General features: G+C 42.7%; 1 protein-coding gene across 2 annotated transcripts in view; it reads left to right on the top strand.

Moving 5' to 3' along the window:
• The window catches only part of CFAP299 (cilia and flagella associated protein 299), a 378,861-nt gene extending 361,093 nt beyond the window's left edge, over nucleotides 1-17,768 (top strand). The window contains exons 5-7 of one of the 2 annotated variants that reach the window (XR_012639227.1): nucleotides 9,592-9,721; nucleotides 14,598-14,749; nucleotides 15,869-17,736. Coding sequence is in view for 1 of the 2 variants with exons in the window: in XM_074950477.1 (XP_074806578.1) it covers nucleotides 9,592-9,721; nucleotides 14,598-14,693 (226 nt within the window). In the remaining variant the exon portion in view is untranslated. Of the gene's footprint in view, nucleotides 1-9,591; nucleotides 9,722-14,597 lie in introns of both variants that reach the window. The other variant, XM_074950477.1, reaches the window with a different exon arrangement.

Genomic DNA, 17,768 nt, shown 5'->3' on the forward strand with positions numbered 1-17,768 from the left:
TCGAGAAGGATGACCAAGTTGGAGATACAATTGGGCTGAGAATCTCAAAGCAGTTGAAGCGAATTCGGACATACATCTTCCAATAATTTCAATGGCAGATACGTGTCTAAATCCCCCTTCGACTGCTTTGAAAAGCTCCTCTGCAATGATTAAGGGAACAAATAGTTGTGAGGAGTCTCTTGGTGACCCAGGCCTATGGGTCTTAAAAGGTTTGCCAGAAGTGAGGCTTCTGAACCTTTTTACCCGGGCAGGAGAGAGGGGTAATTTTCAAGCATGGAGGGTGGCTTTGTCAAAAGAGGTGCATATATTTGAGGCAAAGCCCAAAAATGTGTTGATTTTTCATAAAATTGTGATTGATTGATTTATTTATTTATTTATTTTGCCAGTGTGGCTGGTGGCAGGAATTTTTAGTGCACGGTTCTGTAGATTGATTGTTTCTGGACTGAACTTTTTCAGTGCCTAAGGAGATTATAATTGAAAAGGAAGACAACTCTTTGAAGAAACCATAGAAAGAAAGACAGAGAGATATATGCATATATTGTGTAAGGCTTTGAATGGATGCCTTCAAAAAGATCCAGTGTTTCCATCTTGGAGAGTTTATCAAACTTTGATCTAAGAGATTGATTTATTCATGTATATTAACCCTGCTTCCTTCAAAAAGAAAAATATTCAGGAAGCTGGCCCAACCCCACGAAGAAGAGACATATTGAAATCAATACAATACTGTAACATTTCCTTTACAAAGTCCCCTACCTTTCTAGTTGTTGTTCCCTCTCCCTAGGTCTTCCTGCTCATCATTGCATGTTATGGTCCTGATCCACCTAAGGATGGACTTCAGTGCAACTTAAGCAAGTGTTTAAAGTTAAGCATGGGCTTAGGCCCAGATTTTAAAGGTATTTAGGCCCTTACAGATATAGATAGGCACCTAATGTCCAACTCCCATTGATGTCATTGTCAATTATGCACTTGGCACTTTTGAAAATCCCACTGGGCACCTATCTGCATCTTCAGGTGCCTAAACACCTTTAAAATCTGACCTTAAGTGCTTCTTTGAATCAGCGCCTATCAGTCTTTATTCATAGGGAAAGGAAACTAATAATGATCAATATGAGCTGTTTAAACTTAAGAACTCTATCGTGACCCCTTGCTTTTATTTCCAGATAAGCCACTATCAATTATTATAATGTCCCCTTTCTTTGATAATGAAAGAATGATTTCAGTAAATCAATAATAAGTCAACTCAACATTCATTGGTGTCAAAACAATAGTGTCCAAAATCTTGACACATTGGGACAGTTATTGTGAGACTAGAACAGATTGGATTGCTCATCTGCATTTTGCAAGTGACACTTTTGCACTCTTAACACAAGACACTCCCAACTGTGGAATCTTCCATAATAGAGATTTGTATTTTGGTTTTCTGTGCTCCCTACCAAAACTCTTCTAAAAAATGAAAGAAAAAAAACCAAATTATTTGATTTATTGGCTATTAATTATCTTATCTTAAATTATAGTTGGATATAAAAGAAGAAAGACATTGCTGATATCTGTTAATATCTATTAGCTATATGTAACTTCCAAAAGGTCTTCAATGACTCTGTTGGTTGCACAATATGTATAAACTACTCATCCTGTTGTTCCTTCAGTCATTGCATGCTCCCATTTAGCTTCTTTGTCTTGGATTCAAGGTAAAGCTTTCTGGTTTCCATGGCTATTTTTTTTTCTTCTTTTAAAAGTGGTGAGAACTAATAAGATAATAAATTCTGAGTGATTAGAAGACAGCTTCTGGAATCTGACAGGAGTTTCGTCATGTCTTGGGATTGGGCCTGAACCCTGAGGACTTTAATTTCCTTTCTTTCTATTGCTTTCATATTTTTTTTATTAATTCTGCCCTTCATCCTCAAAATGCAAATGCCATACAATAATAGCTCAAAAGAAATGATGCAAGTGCTGAGCAGATTACATGAAAAATATCTCAGCTACCAGAATGATTTCTAAATACTATCATATTCAGGACACTTACTAATGCCCACAAAAAATGAAATCACATTGATTTACAGCTCAGAGCTGTTGTATGCTAGGCCAGCTCCGTAAGGCCACATTAAGTTACAGAAAGGCTGACCAAAATTCAGTTCACATACCAAATGTGGCTCAGAGTTCCTATAAGGTGACCTGCAGCCACCCACATCTTTAATTTAGAAGTGAAGAAGGCAGAGAATACCATAAATTTCTATGCAATGCTCCATTCTGATCACAGTAGAGACTATACTGGTCAAGAGGGAGTATTGCATGCTAGGTCTTGCAGTCTATAAAGGCCACATTGTAATATTACAGAAAAGAGCAACAGGTACTTTATTTGATAACAATTAGTCTGCAACCCTCAGCTGGGCAATATTTGGCTGCTTCTGATTTACAGATCAGATGACTAGGAATGAGCTAAAGAACGTGATCTACAGGTATTCGGTTCAAATCCAGCCCCAGATTTCCTGGCTGTTCAATGTCCTCAGTGAAATTGATTGTCTTTCGGTTGATTGTCTCCAGGCTGTTCTTACTGGACAAATGTCCACAACACAAACCCACCCTCACAATTGTTATGAAGTGGCAACTTTGTTGGCAGACTCCAGCAGAGAAGTTGAGAACTAAATGGGAACAAAGTACTTCCTCATTCCTAGATGTGGCACTTTCAGAGCAACAGTGGCATGTAGTAGTAGAACAATGGCAAGAAAACTTGCACCATTTTTGCCCATGCAGTGAAAACAGAGAGGACCTGTTCACCGGAATCACCAGGTCCGTTGATTCAGCAAAAAATGAGCAATCAGTTTATGGGCCTGCCTCTCCACTGCACCTTGTGTGGTAATTTATATTTGTGAAAAGTGGGTATAACACGGTAGTAAATCAGAATGGTAGCATTTCACATCACTTTACCTAGGAATTGCCAAACTGAATCAGACCTGGGGGCAGGGCCGGCTCTAGGATTTTTGCCGCCCCAAGCAAAAAAATTTGTGGCCACCCCTGCTTTTTTCTCATGCCCCCCCCCCCGCCCCCGGCTCCACCCCAACTCCGCCCCTTCCCAACCCCTTCCCCAAATCCCCGGCCCTACCTCCTCCCCTGGGCATGCCGCATTTCCCCCCACCCCATTGCTTCCTGTGGCTTCCCCCCCCGCAACCCCCCGCCCTAGCTCACCTCCGCTCCACCTGCTCCCCTGAACATGCCGCCGCTCCGCTTCTCCCCCCTCCCTCTCAAGCGAGGGAGAGGCAGCGCCTTCGGGGAGCAGGTGGAGCGGAGGTGAGCAAGGGGGGGAGCGCAGGCAGTAACGGATGGGTGGTAGACGAACTGTTCCCTGCCCCAGCTCACCTCCACTCCACCGCCGCCGCCTCCCCCGAGCGCACTGCCGCTCGGCTTCTCCTCCCTCCCTCCCCGGCTTGCCGCGTGAAACAGCTGTTTGGCGCGTGGCAAGCCTGGGAGGGAGGGGGGAGAAGTGGAGCGGCGGCGGCGCGCTCAGGGGAGCAGGTGGAGCAGGAGGCGAGCTGGGGTGGTGGGGGCACATTTCTAGGGGCGGCATGGCCGGCGCCGGAATGCTGCCCCTAGAAATGTGCCACCCCAAACACCTGCTTGTTTTGCTGGTGCCTAGAGTCGGCCCAGCCTGTGGGCCATCTAGTCAAGTATCCGGTCTCTGACAGTGGCCAGCACTTTGCACCCACTTTGAACTGGTGTAGGTATCTCTGAGGTGGAGTGGGAGAATCTGATCCAATATCTGTAAATATACAGATCCAGGCATGGTTGTCATATAAAGGTTTTAGCAGCATGTGTTGGAAGAAGCTTCATAATTCATGAGTAGTGAAACCACAGGTGAGTTACATAGGTCATCCCAAACAAGTGCCAATCCTGTATCACATCACAGCATCTAATAGTCTCTACCTGCTACGTGTCGTACAGAAAACTATCTGAGAATATTTTAGAGTTTAAAAAACATGAAGTGGCTCAGTTTTTCATCACCTTTCTCCCCCTCACGGTACAACCTTTACAAATTTACCTCTGCTCAATTTCATCCCTGTACTCCTAGTAATATGCCCATGTACCACCGTAAACAATCCAAGCCTGATTCTCAGACATGCTGAGCACGCACATAGCTTCAAATCAGGTCAATGGCAGCTGCAGGTTCTCCTCCTCATTAAAAATTAGGCCCTCCCTCTTGTTACTTGGTGCAGGTGAAAAGGGGCAATCTAAGAGGCAGAACCAAGAGGGGAGGTGGAGCAGCATGTGGCTTGGGGGGGATCAGGAGTCAGTGGAGCGAGGAGTGGGTAGGATCAAAGGGTTACATCACCAACAGGATCTCTGCAAACCCTTTGATCTTAGAACTGCTCCGGCACGCCACTTCAGATGTTAAATAAAATCAAGCCTAAAGCCAATCTCTGTGGCACCCCACTGGACACCTCCCATCACTTAATAAAGATATATTGGCATTAATCTTTACCATTTGTTTACAGAGGACACACCTGCCAGCATGTCTGCTGATCCTCGCTGCCCTGATTTGCTGGTGCTGGGGCAGGATTTTGGCTCTCTGTCTAGATTTGTGTGCTTGATCATTTCCTTTTATTATTCAAAGTGAATGGAAACCTGCCCTGGATTATCTAGGCGGGACAGAGTAGACGGATGTTTTCAGAGCTCTCATGTAATGTGTACCTAGCGACTTTCTAGAGTACCTATTAAGTAAAAACAAATCTAGGGATTTTTAAAGTGACAAAGCAAAGGATAGATACATCTGACAGCTCCTTTGGAGTTAGCATAGCGGCAGGACACGTTTAAAACACGTGCCATTACTGATTAGTATGGACGTATTTCTGATGGAGTTGTGTTACTCTGTGTGCTTGTGGACCACACAGTGGCTCTGTGATCTCTTAGAGTGATGGGCTAAAATGCATGTATAGCATTCCAGTAGTGATGGAGGGAGATATTGAGTGAAATCCTAGCGCCGTTGACCTCAGTGGAGCCAGGATTTCCCTGATTATGTTTCCAGGGTTGCTGGGGAAAATACAGAGAAGAGATTCTGGCAACACCTTTAAAGAGGTCTGATCTGTACTGCCCCAGAGCAACCCTGCAGGAGCTGTCCAGCTTTTAGCAGGCAGGTGGAACCATGGCTGCATCCCTTCCCTACTCAGGTGTACTTCCTCTGGGCTGATACAGTGGTCATCCTTGAAAACGTTTCAAATGCCTTTGTGACTAAATAACATTATGGCTCCAATCACGCTAGTACAGGGATACAGCTAACACCATGGTAATGTTATCTTGTTATCAAAGGCAAAGCTGAAATGTTTTCAAAGGTTGGCTCTGCTTGCAGTGCTAGACACCCTCTCGCTTTTTGCAATCCCGAGCACAGTGAGGAGTCAAATTATAGACCAGCTTCTGAGACCCTTCATCACCCCCTCCCTCCACAAGCAATCCCATTGATTTAAATGGGACCAGTCATGAGTACAGTATTAGACTTGGTGATGAAAGGTATCAGAATCCAGCTTCATAGCTGCCTATTTTGCAGGTGCACTGAGAGAGGGGAAAAACTCCTGTCACCCTATCCCACCACCCAATGAGATCCAGGAATAATTTGACTCTGTGAGCCAGATTTTCATTTACACCAGCGCAACACACTAACTTCAATGGAATTGCTCCTGATTTACACTGGATTGAGAGGAGAATCAGGTCATATCTTTTTAGCTAACTTTCAACAGGTATTTTTCTTCCTCCAGTCCTATTCAACATATTCATAAATGATCTGGGAAAAGAGGTAAACAGTGAGGTGGCAAAATTTGCAAATGATACTAAACTACTCAAGATAGTTGAGACAGACTGTGAAGAACTACAAAAGGATCTCTCAAAACGAGATGACTGGGCAACAAAATGACAGATGACATTCAATGTTGAGAAATGCAAAGTAATTTACATTGGAAAACGTAATCCCAACTATACATATAAAATGATAGGGTCTGAATTAGCTGTTACCACTCAAGAAAGAGATCTTGGAGTCATTGTAGATAGTTCTCTGAAAACATCCACTCAAAGTGCTGTGGCAGTCAAAAAAGCGAACAGAATGTTGGGCATCATTAAGAAAGGGATAATAAGACAGAAAATATCATATTGCCTTTATATAAATCCATAATACGCCCACAACTTAAATACTGCATGCAAGTGTGGTCACCCCATCTCTCAAAAAAGATAAATTGGAATTAGAAAAGGGCCAGAAAAGGGCAACAAAAATGATTAGGGGTTTGGAACGGCTTCTGTATGAGGAGAGATTAATAAGACTGGAACTAGAGATGACTAGGGGGATATGACCGAGGTCTATAAAATCATGACTGGTGTGGAAAAAGTAAATAAGGAAGTGTTATTTACTCCTTCTCATAACAAGAACTAGGGGTCACCAAATGAAATTAATGGGCAGCAGGTTTAAAACAAACAAAAGGAAGTATTTCTTCACGCAACACACAGTCAACCTATGGAACTCTTTGCCTGAGGATGTTGTGAAGGCCAAGACTATAACAGGGTTCAGAAAAGAACTAGATAAATTCATGGAGGGCAGGTCCATCAATGGCTATTAGCCAGGATGGGCAGGGATGGTGTCCCTAGCCTCTGTTTGCTAGAAGCTGGGAATGAGCGACAAGGAATGGATCTCTTGATGATTACCTGTTCTGTTCATTCCCTCTGGGGCACCTGCCATTGGCCACTGTGGGAAGACAGGATACTGAGCTGGATGGACCTTTGGTCTGACCCAGTCTGGCCCTTCTTATGATAACAATATACCAACAGTGACCAAAGCAAAAACCTTCATGAAAAACAGTTACACTGCACAGTAGCTACTTAGCAAATTGAACTGCCTTGGTTTTCCAAAGCACCATGACGAATCACACTGTAACATGGCAACCGTTTGGCAAATGTGCTTATTTCAATCAAAGCTGCTTAAAGTTTAAAAGGAAAGCCAAACCCCAGCGTCTTAACCTGTTTTCCTTGAAAAAAGTAGCATGTTTCTGTCTAACCAGGGGCCTGAGCCATGCACCTTGTTAGAAACCAGTGGTTGGGGCGGAGTCAGGCACATGTTCCCCCTCACACAGTGCCGTGTCCTACTGAGACGTTGACCTCACTTGCTCCAGAAAGCTATGAAAGGACTGAAAGGCCAAACCCAATCTAAATACGTTGATACGTCATCATATTTGGCAAGCACGTGAAGAATGCCAATTTTCCCCCTATTAAAATGATTACTGCTATGATACTACTGGAGGGCACAATTCATGAGGATGTCATTTAGTTCAGGATAACGGTGAGTGTTTTGGTTTAGATTTCCATTTCTTTTGTCCTTCATTGTCCTACATCTCCCCCGTCACCACCCCTTCTTTTGCTGCCAAACTGTAAAAAGTCGGGAGTTAAATTATAGGAAGGGGAAGTGAAGTTGGATAGCTCACATTGCAAATTCATAGAGCCACAAACTGGAAAAAGCTGTCAAGCCATCATTGTTTATAATTAGCTTTTGACTGAATTCCCAATCTGCTATGGGGAATAGTTTGATCTTGGTATATGTGTGGTAGGGAGGGAATACTGGAGAACCGAATCAAGGAACTGATCCTTGTTTTGAGGAAAATAACCCATTATAGTATAATCTAACCCCCTGGGATGGGAGTGGGGCTAGAACAGGCACAAGTCCTTTTTACACTGTTGTTGTTTTGCTTTGCTTTGCTTTGCTTTTTACTTTTGTTGCTGATTTAAGTGGCCAGTGCTAAGTCTGGGCCAACAAAGCCCATACCCAGCTGGTGTCTGTCACCGTTTCTTTTGGTCAGCAGGTGATTGGCAGTCTCTGTAGGAAATATCATTTTCATGGCAGTGTCAGACATTTGGTGCATTATGGGTGAATCTTACCTCAGTGCACTGAGGGCCCTATATACCACTGAAGCCTCACCTAAACTTGTGTAATGAACTTGTAGAGAGCATCAGGCCTTGAGCAAGGTCCTCTTCACTGGGGTGAGTTTCACCTGCTGGAATAGGTTAGCAGCCAGATTCCAATGCAATTGGGGACCAAAATCCAGTGTACAGCTTTCACCAGGATTGTCACAGCTGAAGAGCCTTGACACAGTCTACAACTAGTGTGAGACAGCTACAGGACTCCATCCAATGATACAGGGTTCCCTCTACTGGTTAGGACTAGGCTTCTAGACTCCCGGGTTCTGTTCACACCTCTGCCCTTGACTTGTGTAACCTGGGCAGATCGCTGAATTTCTCTGTGCTTCAGTTCCCCCTTCTGTTAACTAGCTCTAATAATACTCGTCTTAACTATCTCACAAAGGTGTGATGAGGCTTAATAAATATCTGCAGTGCACTCTGAGATCCTTAGATTGAGGATGCTGTGTAAGTGCCGGGTACGAAGAGAACACAAAGTGGGTTTCAGTGCCTGTGCTAGTCATTCCACTATCTGGGTGGGCCTTTTTACCTACCCTGCCTATCTCCAAGGGGAGAATCTGCCCAGGCTAGATCTGGTTGATGAGAAATAAGTCTGTCTCACATTCTTCTCTTTAGATTTCCCTAACACAGCATGCTGCACCACTACTATGCCAACAAATAATATAAAATCAGCACTGTTAAGAAATGCAGAAGCAGGGCTGGAATCTCTCAGCCATTTTGGTACATCCCACATGCTCGGAAACTTGGCAGATCCTTCACTGGTTTCATTGTCACTTGCCCAAAGAATTATTTCTTAAAATTAAAAGGAGGAAAATAAGAGATATGAGTCTGCTAGAATTCAGAAATCTCAAAATATATATAGCAAAGACTGATTAATTGATTACTCAAATTGTTCTGTTTTAATTTTTTATTTGACACATTAGAATTATGATTTTTCGCTTGCTTGGAGTTCAGTACTGACACACACAAGGCATGTAACAAAGAGGCCTGCAAGCATAATAAGCCTATTTGAATATTGGCTCTAAAACCAATCACAGGCTTGAAATTCACAGGTTTTTTAAGGAGCTTCTCATCGTGTTAATGAATTTCCTCTTGGACACTCATGCTCAGCACCCGATCCGTATATAGCCCAAAAGGAGCGGTACAGCAGCTAAAATTCTACCAAAATTACATTAATGGGAGAACAAGAAAGCAACCATTCAGTAACAAGTTACAATGAGATACAAAGAGGAAGTAATTAGTTCCCACAGTGTGGTCTAAGCACTTTCAGGTGGTTGGCAGAGCTGTTTCTGTCACAGTAGTAGTGTTCAACCAACACTGCTTCCTACAATAGGTAACCCTGTTCATGAATCTTTTAGTAGCAGTACTGTACTACTAAATATATTATGCTAGCATCCACAGGGCCCAATTTTAGTTTGCCAGAGGCTCTTTTTTAATCAACTGAATGCAACAGAACAGACATGTAGAAGCAGATTCTGACAGCCTTACTCTTTTTAGTAGCACTTCACTCCACAGTGAATTTCACTGACTTCTGTGGGGATATTCGTGGACTAAGGAACTACTTTGCATCAGAAAGGTGGTCTGAATCAGACTCTTCATTTGAAAGTATGACATCAATTAAAGTGGTAGCATTTATGTTTTATATTTTCACAGCTTTTACAACTGGGATAGAAATGTCAGCACTTCAAATGCCAGTCCAAATTACCAAGTGATTGCCGAAAATGCATGTGGATTACTCTTCAAGAACAAATGTGATAGGAAAATAGTCAATGTGGATCCCAAGGTAAATCCCTTTTTTCAATATTCAGAGTTTCCTTTACGCAAGGCTCTTTGATTCCATATCTGTTGAAGTCCTGTTACAAACTAATTATTTATCAGTATGCACCTTATACTTCAGGCTCACACGCATGCAACCCCCTCGCTAACACAGCTGGCCTCTAGGTCCCATAACCTCAGCTCACTCTGTTTTTAACAGCAAGTCTCTAGAACCTTTTCCTTGTGAAGACAGCAGTGAAAACATAAACTGTTTGTTTGCTAAGACTGAAAGGACTATGCAGCCCATGCCAGTTCTGCAGCAGGAGACTGTGGGGAGAGGACCTAAAGCTTCTCTCACACACGCACATGCTTTTTATGGTAAATGAGACAATTAGTTTGATTTTGTGAATCCCTTTACCCTCCCCAGAATCTTAAGGCCAGCCCTGGAGGTAGCGGTGCAATAATCCTGGGCAGAAATGGATTGTGCTTGCCTAGGAATGCTAAAACCTGCTCTGTGCGCTAGAATTTTCAACCCCTTCTGTGTGCGGCCCACTGTTTCTATTACTGAGGTAGTTGTGTCTTTCCCACAAATGCCCCTATATCTGCATGGAGCATGTAGCAGGCAGCCCCCACCCCAGTCTTCTCCCCTCTCTGACAGGCACTTCAGTAGCACATGAGGAAAACCAAGCTGCTGCTGCACCAAGTGAGACCTGTGCAGCTACCGTGCCCCACCTGTCCTCTCACTGGTGCCTGCTTCCTGAACCCCAGGCCAGAGTCTGAAGAGCTGGTATTGGGAGGGAGCCTGGAACTCTATTCCTCTACACAGCAGCCAGGGAGATCCACTCCCTCGCGCTCCCACACACCAGCTCTGGAAGACCCCCAGTTGTCAGGAGAGACCTGTCCACTTCAAGAACCAAAGAGGACCCATTCCCAATTTACCACCAAAGGTGACCTACTGCCCACCCACCCAATCCCCCTCCAGTCAGACACTGCCAAGAGATGCCTCAGGACAGGTCTCTGATCTGCCTGCCCCCACTGCTTCCAGTGGAGGCCTCAGGACAGCCTGCTTCCTCCCACTCCTGCTTCCAAGTAAGGAAGCCATCTAGAGGAGCCTGAGTGAAGTGCTGAGGAGGGTGAATCATGCATCCGATGAAGTGAGATGTAGCTCACGAAAGCTTATGCTCAAATAAATTTGTTAGTCTCTAAGGTGCCACAAATCCTCCTTTTTCTTTTAGTGAATTGAGAGGTGCTGGTGCAGAAGGTGGGAGGGATTGGAAGGACTGATGGATTTGGGTCCCGGAAGAATACAGGATTGGGGAAGGGACAGATGGATTTTAGTGGGGGGAGGGAATGGGGTATTTTATCCAGAGATCGTCACATGCATCTCCAGAAGAGGTGGAAAATTGTTGAGGGGAGGCCCTTGTTAAAATGTTGGCAGCGTATCACTTGGCTGACAGGCCCAAATTTGACCCTACTTAAAAGTTGTATTTTCCTTTATGAAATGTGCCGACTAGTGGATAAAAAAATGTGAAGTTCCTTCAGAACAAGGGCGGAGCCATAGAACATATATAAAATCCCAGCTCCTGCCTGGGCAATCCACCGCCACCAAATCCAGAGGGAACTGTCCGTTGGAATCACAGCCTAATGCCTTGTTTTTCTTCAATGAACTGAAACAAAATGGATTCCTTTTCAGAAGCACTCAGAGAGCAGGGCTAGTGTGGGTCACAACCCCACACCTTTTTAAAAAAATCAAAAGTTGAAAGACTGTCCAGGCACCTCTGAAAATCAGGCCACTCATTTTAGTAGACTTGCAGAGATTTTTGCTGCCTGACTTCAGGCACCCAAGTTGAAAAAATTTGGCCCAGTGGGTCTGAGTGAAATCTAAAAGCCAGATGCTTCCAGATTTGTCCACATTTTACAGATTAATACAAAACATAGCTCACGTCAACTGTCAGAGCATTGTGTGCAACATAGAAATAAAGACAAAATCCGAAAGGTATACTTGTCTATTTTGCTATGCAATGGAATCAGAGCGTGTGACTCTGTGCTTAAAGAATTAGGACTTTTTTAATATCCTTTGGCTGGATGTTTTGTTCATGTTCCCAGAGAGGCAAAAACAGTCTGATGACAGTAAAAGATTCTGATCATCCCGGAAAATACAAAACACAGTATGTGGCCGGCCAAGTGAGTAGTGTAAAGAGGGAGTTATCCGGGTTGAAAATTCCTATGGGAAGAAACTCCCATAAAATACACTGGCCTTGAAGAAGGTTGAGGTGGTTATGTCAGAGTAAGGGTTAAACATCTAATACGCTGTCCCACACACACGAGAAAGTTGTCAGTATGTGCTCCCTCTGGTGGATATAAGTTAGTCTCATCCGCATAGCAAAATGCCTTTGTCCCAGCACAGAAGTGTTTGCAATTGAAGCAAACACAGGACAAGACTGATGTTTGAGTAAGGCTATGTACCAGGGAAATGGAGAGGCAAATGTATTGTAATGAGTGAAGAGAATTTTATCAACAATGTTGTAGACTCTGTGTCATAAAATAAATGTGGCAGAAGCACATGTTAGAGACTGCTTTTTTCTTTAATAATGGATCTGATCCTACTCCCATTGAAGTCAATAGGAGCTGTGGCATTGACTTCAGTGGAAGCAGAATTGGTTTCCTTATTCTAAAAAACTTATTTTTTACTTAAAAATAATTATGCCAAACAATTGTTGAAAACATAAAATGGAGGGGTGTGTGTGTGTGGAATCACTCACGGGTCATTGTTGGATGTAGTATACATTAAAATGCCCCCAGTCCTATGTTAAGGTGATATCAATGTTGAGCAGCTAGAACATTCAAAAAACTAAGGGTTGGGATTTTCAAAGGGGCCTACAGGTGTTAGACATTGAACATCAAAGGGAGCTGGGCACTTCACACCCTTAGGCCCAAAACTACCAAATCAGAACAGTCATGTTTTACACTGACTTGGCCCTGGTGGAAATGGCTAAGTATAAAGAGCAGGGCAATGGAAAATCTGACCCACTGAACCTGGACCAGCGATGAGAGGAAACAAACTTGCTTTCAAAATTTAATATAGTGCTTCTGGGGATATTGGGTTATACAGTCACTGAGGTAAGTCAAAACGACCAACAGAGGTTTTGACTTTTATCCAGTTACATTGAACTTGGCAGAATTGATTGAACAAATGGAAGTTCCTACTTCTGTTCCCAAAGATGCAGCATGTACTGTCCGTGAACAGCCTTCTGAGCTTTTCATATGTACAATGGAGCATGACTTCACAACCCCCCCCCCCCGGTACCGTTCTGCTGGATACCCATTCTTTGCAGCATCCAAATTGCCCTCTTTGTTTTAAAATTTGTCCTTTGACTTGTTCCAATCTACCTCCTAGACTTAGAGTCTATCCCTTCTTTTCCTGCATCTCTTCTTCTAGAGTAGCATTGGTCTCCTCTCTATCATTCCATGTCTGGAGCCAACTTTTGCCCTCAGTTACACCTAGGCAACCCTATGTGCTTCAACCCTATGTGCTTGCGTGGATATAAATAAGGGTAGAATTTGGCCCAGTGTCACCAATGCTGATGCAAAAGCCCACTTCTCTGCAGCGCCTCCCATCTAGAACATCCATCTTTCCTGTATTTCTCAGCCTCATTAACTCTCCATCTCATTTCAGATCTCAGCTGAAAACATCTTTTCTCCTTTGTCGGCACCCGTTTCTATCTGACTTTGCTGCTATTTATCTAGTTCTGTGATGGTTACCTAACTTTGTGAAGTGTTTTGAAATCTGTACAAAATAAACATACTGTGTACAATAAAGTCACACAGGACTTCCCCGTTTTGAGCCATAGCTGAAGGCTATTTAAATTGCTGCATGTATTATTTCCTTGCATGTTGGAAGAGGACTGGGTTATAACCCTATAAACAATGTTCCTCTGAAATCAATTGACAATAGTCTTCTGATCTTGATTGCCCTTTTTTAAACTTTACATCTGAGCCCTTGGACTGTAGATTGAATATGACAAACACACCCATGCTTTGGTTCCTCTCAAAACCAACGTGAAATAAGCTGGGCAATAATTTGTTTGGGTTTGTATAGAACAGATCTAGGATGATGGTTTCTTTGAAGTGCTTCCCATGAAAGATGGCTGCATATGAATAGCAACAGTATAAAATGTCAAATTATACACATTTTAAAATGAGTGCATTGGTTTGTTAGACAGTCAAAAATGCATACCTAAAAATGTGTTTGGTTGCATTGAAAGTGGGCCATTGATCTAATGTCCTGCAGCTGGAGAACATCTGTAACAAATAACCAGATATTTTATTTCTACGTGAAAGATACTTGCACTCACAGTGCTACACCAAGTAACATTTTTTGCTCATTTATAATTTTTAAAAATGTAAACACTGCAGAAATATGTACTGTGTATTTGTATGTTGCAGAATATAGTGTACATGCATCCCCAGCAACTATCTGTCTGTCCATCTGTCTTGGTATTTTCTATAACACTAACCAAGTAGAGAGATTTTTCAAAAGCACTTAACATTGGCCTAAATCTGCTGCCACTGAAATCAAAAGGAGTTTTACCATTGGTTTCAGTCTGAGCAAAGTTAAGCCAATGCTGTGTGCTTTCTACAACTGGGATCTGTTTGATCAGTTGATTGCACAAGTGTGCCTTTTCTTTTACCTAGAGTTATCCTATATGAAATGATGGTAAGTTCGTGGTATTTATTCGCTAGCTCTTAGACATTAATCTGCATTTAAGAAACCACATACCTAACCTGAACAGAGTTGGTAGGTTCCATATTTCAGGGAAGCGAGGAGGAAATACGTGTAACTCTCATGGTTTATATTTTGTCTGTCCTGACAGCTTGGTTAACTATAATATTCTGTGTCTCAGGCTTACCCAGGAGACAGCACAACTCGGACACCTATTGAGACAGATCTCTACCTCCAAGTAGTCATCTATGACCATATCCTCAGAAGAAAGACCTAAACACCAGCTCATTGGCTCTTCCCTCAAGCATCTGTTTACCAACTTTTATTCTAGCTGTAAGAGAAATAAATCAGTTTGAAGAGATCTTTACCATGTGTGAAACTGATCTTCCAGTAGAATGGGATGGTGACTTTTTGCCTGGGTTAGGCTACTTCAGGGATGCTGAGCAGAAGGAGACCCTGCCCTACCATGCTCCTGGGAAGTAGTGGAGTGCCATCACAGCCATTGCACTCCCCAGATCACAAGTACTGCCCTTTCATAGTGCCCTTGGGGCACATGACACTGCAGAGGCAATTGGAGTGAAGAAGTGAGGTCATGGCCCCAACTCCTTCCCATTTCACACAAGCCATCAGATCTGGCTGACTACATGGGGGAGTACAGTAGCAAGAACATTACCATGTCTAGCAGGAGGTTCAGATTCCTGCCTGGAGCTCCCCCTTGGACAGTGTGGCTCCCCTACACAGAGCTGTGCCTCTGTGGCACAATTGATCCCCTAGTGACCACTCTGAGGGCCACCCCCAGGACTCACTTCATTTACCACTGAAATGCAGCCAGTCTTGGGTGAAACCTATCTGTGCATAGCAACATCACACAATCTCTTAGACCTGTATTGCCTCAGTATATTTCAGATAAGCAACATACATAATAATCTTAAGGCCTAGTGGAATATTGTTAGTATCACATTTAAGGTTTTATCCCCAAGTTGTTGGTGTTTTTTTTTCAATATTTATCACAAGTGAAGTAGATGTATTTATGTTGTGTATCTTAATCATCCAAATATAAAATCTTTTGATGCATTTTAGCTGGTATGAAAGTTTTGCAAAATGAAATTACTGGGCTGTTGCTAATTTTACAATAAAAATCTGTGGTCTATCTGACAGATGTTGCAACTCCATGCAATACCTTTGGAGACCATATTATATTAAATGTATGTATCACTGTGGACCAGAGGTTGTATGCAGCTCCAGGGGGAGGGTTACCACAATTCTTCCATGAACCAAAAATGGTGGGAGGTGATTCAGGTGAATCTTCTGGGTGATAAACACCTCCAGAGAGGTGGGAGGTTTATATATACTAGTTCAAATTGGATGTTTCACAGCCCAACAAACAAAGAAAGGGCTTTTGATATAAAAATACTACATTTAAACTGACTCAGTGCCTTCTTTCTGACCCAGCAAATGGACAGGACCTCCTATCCAATGGGGCCCCTAACCCTTGCAGAAGGTTTGAAAGATGTTGGCCCACAAAGACGCCATAAGACTGATGAGTGACTCCTGGTATCTTTAATGCATGTTTAAATCTGTTTATGGTTTTTATTAGGTTTTCTCTATAATGCTTTTACCTTAAGCATAAAGATGCTTGCTTAGAAAGAGCTGTGTGGACACTCGCAATACACTGTTCATAGAACTTGGAGAGAGAGAGCGAAGGATGGGTGCTGGCCGTTAAGCAGACTGGCTTGCTGGGGAAATCACAGTTTAAGGCAGGAGCTGTGCAGCCTTTAAACCTCTGATCAAAAGGAAGTGGGACAAGGATCCCTGCACAGAGACAGGTGATGGTTGGAGACCTGAGACCTGACTGGGCACTCCTGCAGTGGACCCCAGAGGGGAGAATACAGGTGCAGTTCTCCTGAAACTGTGACAGCTTGATTCTTCACTCACTCATATTCGTGTAAATCAAGAGTATCCCATTGAAGTCAATGGAGTTATGCTAGTGTAAAATACTGATACTGTCTCCATTGCAAGCCGGAGAAGAGGAAACCCCAACACTAAAGGCTGGTGGATGGGACGTTTCTGAGAAAGAAAATGAACAAGTGTGATTGAATTTTTCATACTTCTGAACCCATGAATTTTAATGATTCTTTCTTGGTCTAATCAGATCTTAAAGTTATAAAAATCTAAGGTGGGAAAAAGCCCCTGGAATATGGAGGAAATTATGAATAAAAGGGTGGGAGGAGATGAAATAAAGGTAAACAGAATTAAACTTCCAAAGTTGTGGAAATAATTTTTTCAAGGTGAATTCAGCTTTCTCTAACCTTTGTCCTATAAATCAACACTTTTGATGTTGGTAAATTACAGCAAGATTAGGAGAACACCATGTCTGTGCCTGCAGGGGGAAAGAAGGAAATTTGGATTCAAATGGGCTTTAAATTACAGCCTGTACATATTAATGTGATGATCAGTGAATGCACTAATGAATGAGCAACAGTTGACTTGTGTGTCTTTAAAGGCATACAACTGAGATGCTTGTAAAATATAAACAGCCTCATCTTTTGAAGTTGACACTAGCCTCCTAGGGAATACTGATTTTGCGCAGTTTCTAATTTGAAATAAGATTCTGATGAAAAGTTTAACAACAACAACATAAAACTAAATGTAATTAGGAGTGGAATATTATTGAATCTACAAAATCTCTGGCAGCCTCGTAAACCAGTCAAAATGACCAATCATGGAGAAGTCTCCACATCCACCACAGACCATGGGCCGATCAAATGGTTGTTAAAAAAACTGATAACCTTAGTGTCCTGCATGCAATCAAATTAAAAAGTTAGAACCAGGATGATACTAACTAATGCAAAATCTGAAGTGATTATAACTTAGTCCCATGGCAAGGCTGAGTTTTAAGGTGTCTCCCTAGGAGCTAAGCTTTTTGGAAAATCTAGCCTCCATTATGGGTGGGGATCACTTGAAAATCTGTTCATGAGCATTTTTGAAAATCTGGCCCCACATTTCATACAATCTGGTTAATTTCCCCTACCCGCCGATATGTTCCTTCAACATTTGAAACACTTTAAATTATTACCTTTCCCCTGTGACTATTGAGTTTTCCCAATATCATGTCATTGTGCTGCCCTGGCTAGATACATAGCAAGACCAGTGTGGCAAACATGGTAATCAAGGAAATCGTTTTTTCAAGAAATAACTGCATGAAAACTCCCTGAATGTCCCTCCTGCACTCTAACTTTTCAGCAGCAATGAATACAAACCATCCACTCTGACCATGACAGTTATGTAAGATAGGGCAAGTGTACATTCAATACAATTGTACTAGAGTTTACATTGAATTACGGGGTGGGGG

Source organism: Natator depressus, chromosome 4 (genome assembly GCF_965152275.1).
Source record: "Natator depressus isolate rNatDep1 chromosome 4, rNatDep2.hap1, whole genome shotgun sequence".
NCBI classification, from domain to species: domain Eukaryota; kingdom Metazoa; phylum Chordata; order Testudines; family Cheloniidae; genus Natator; species Natator depressus.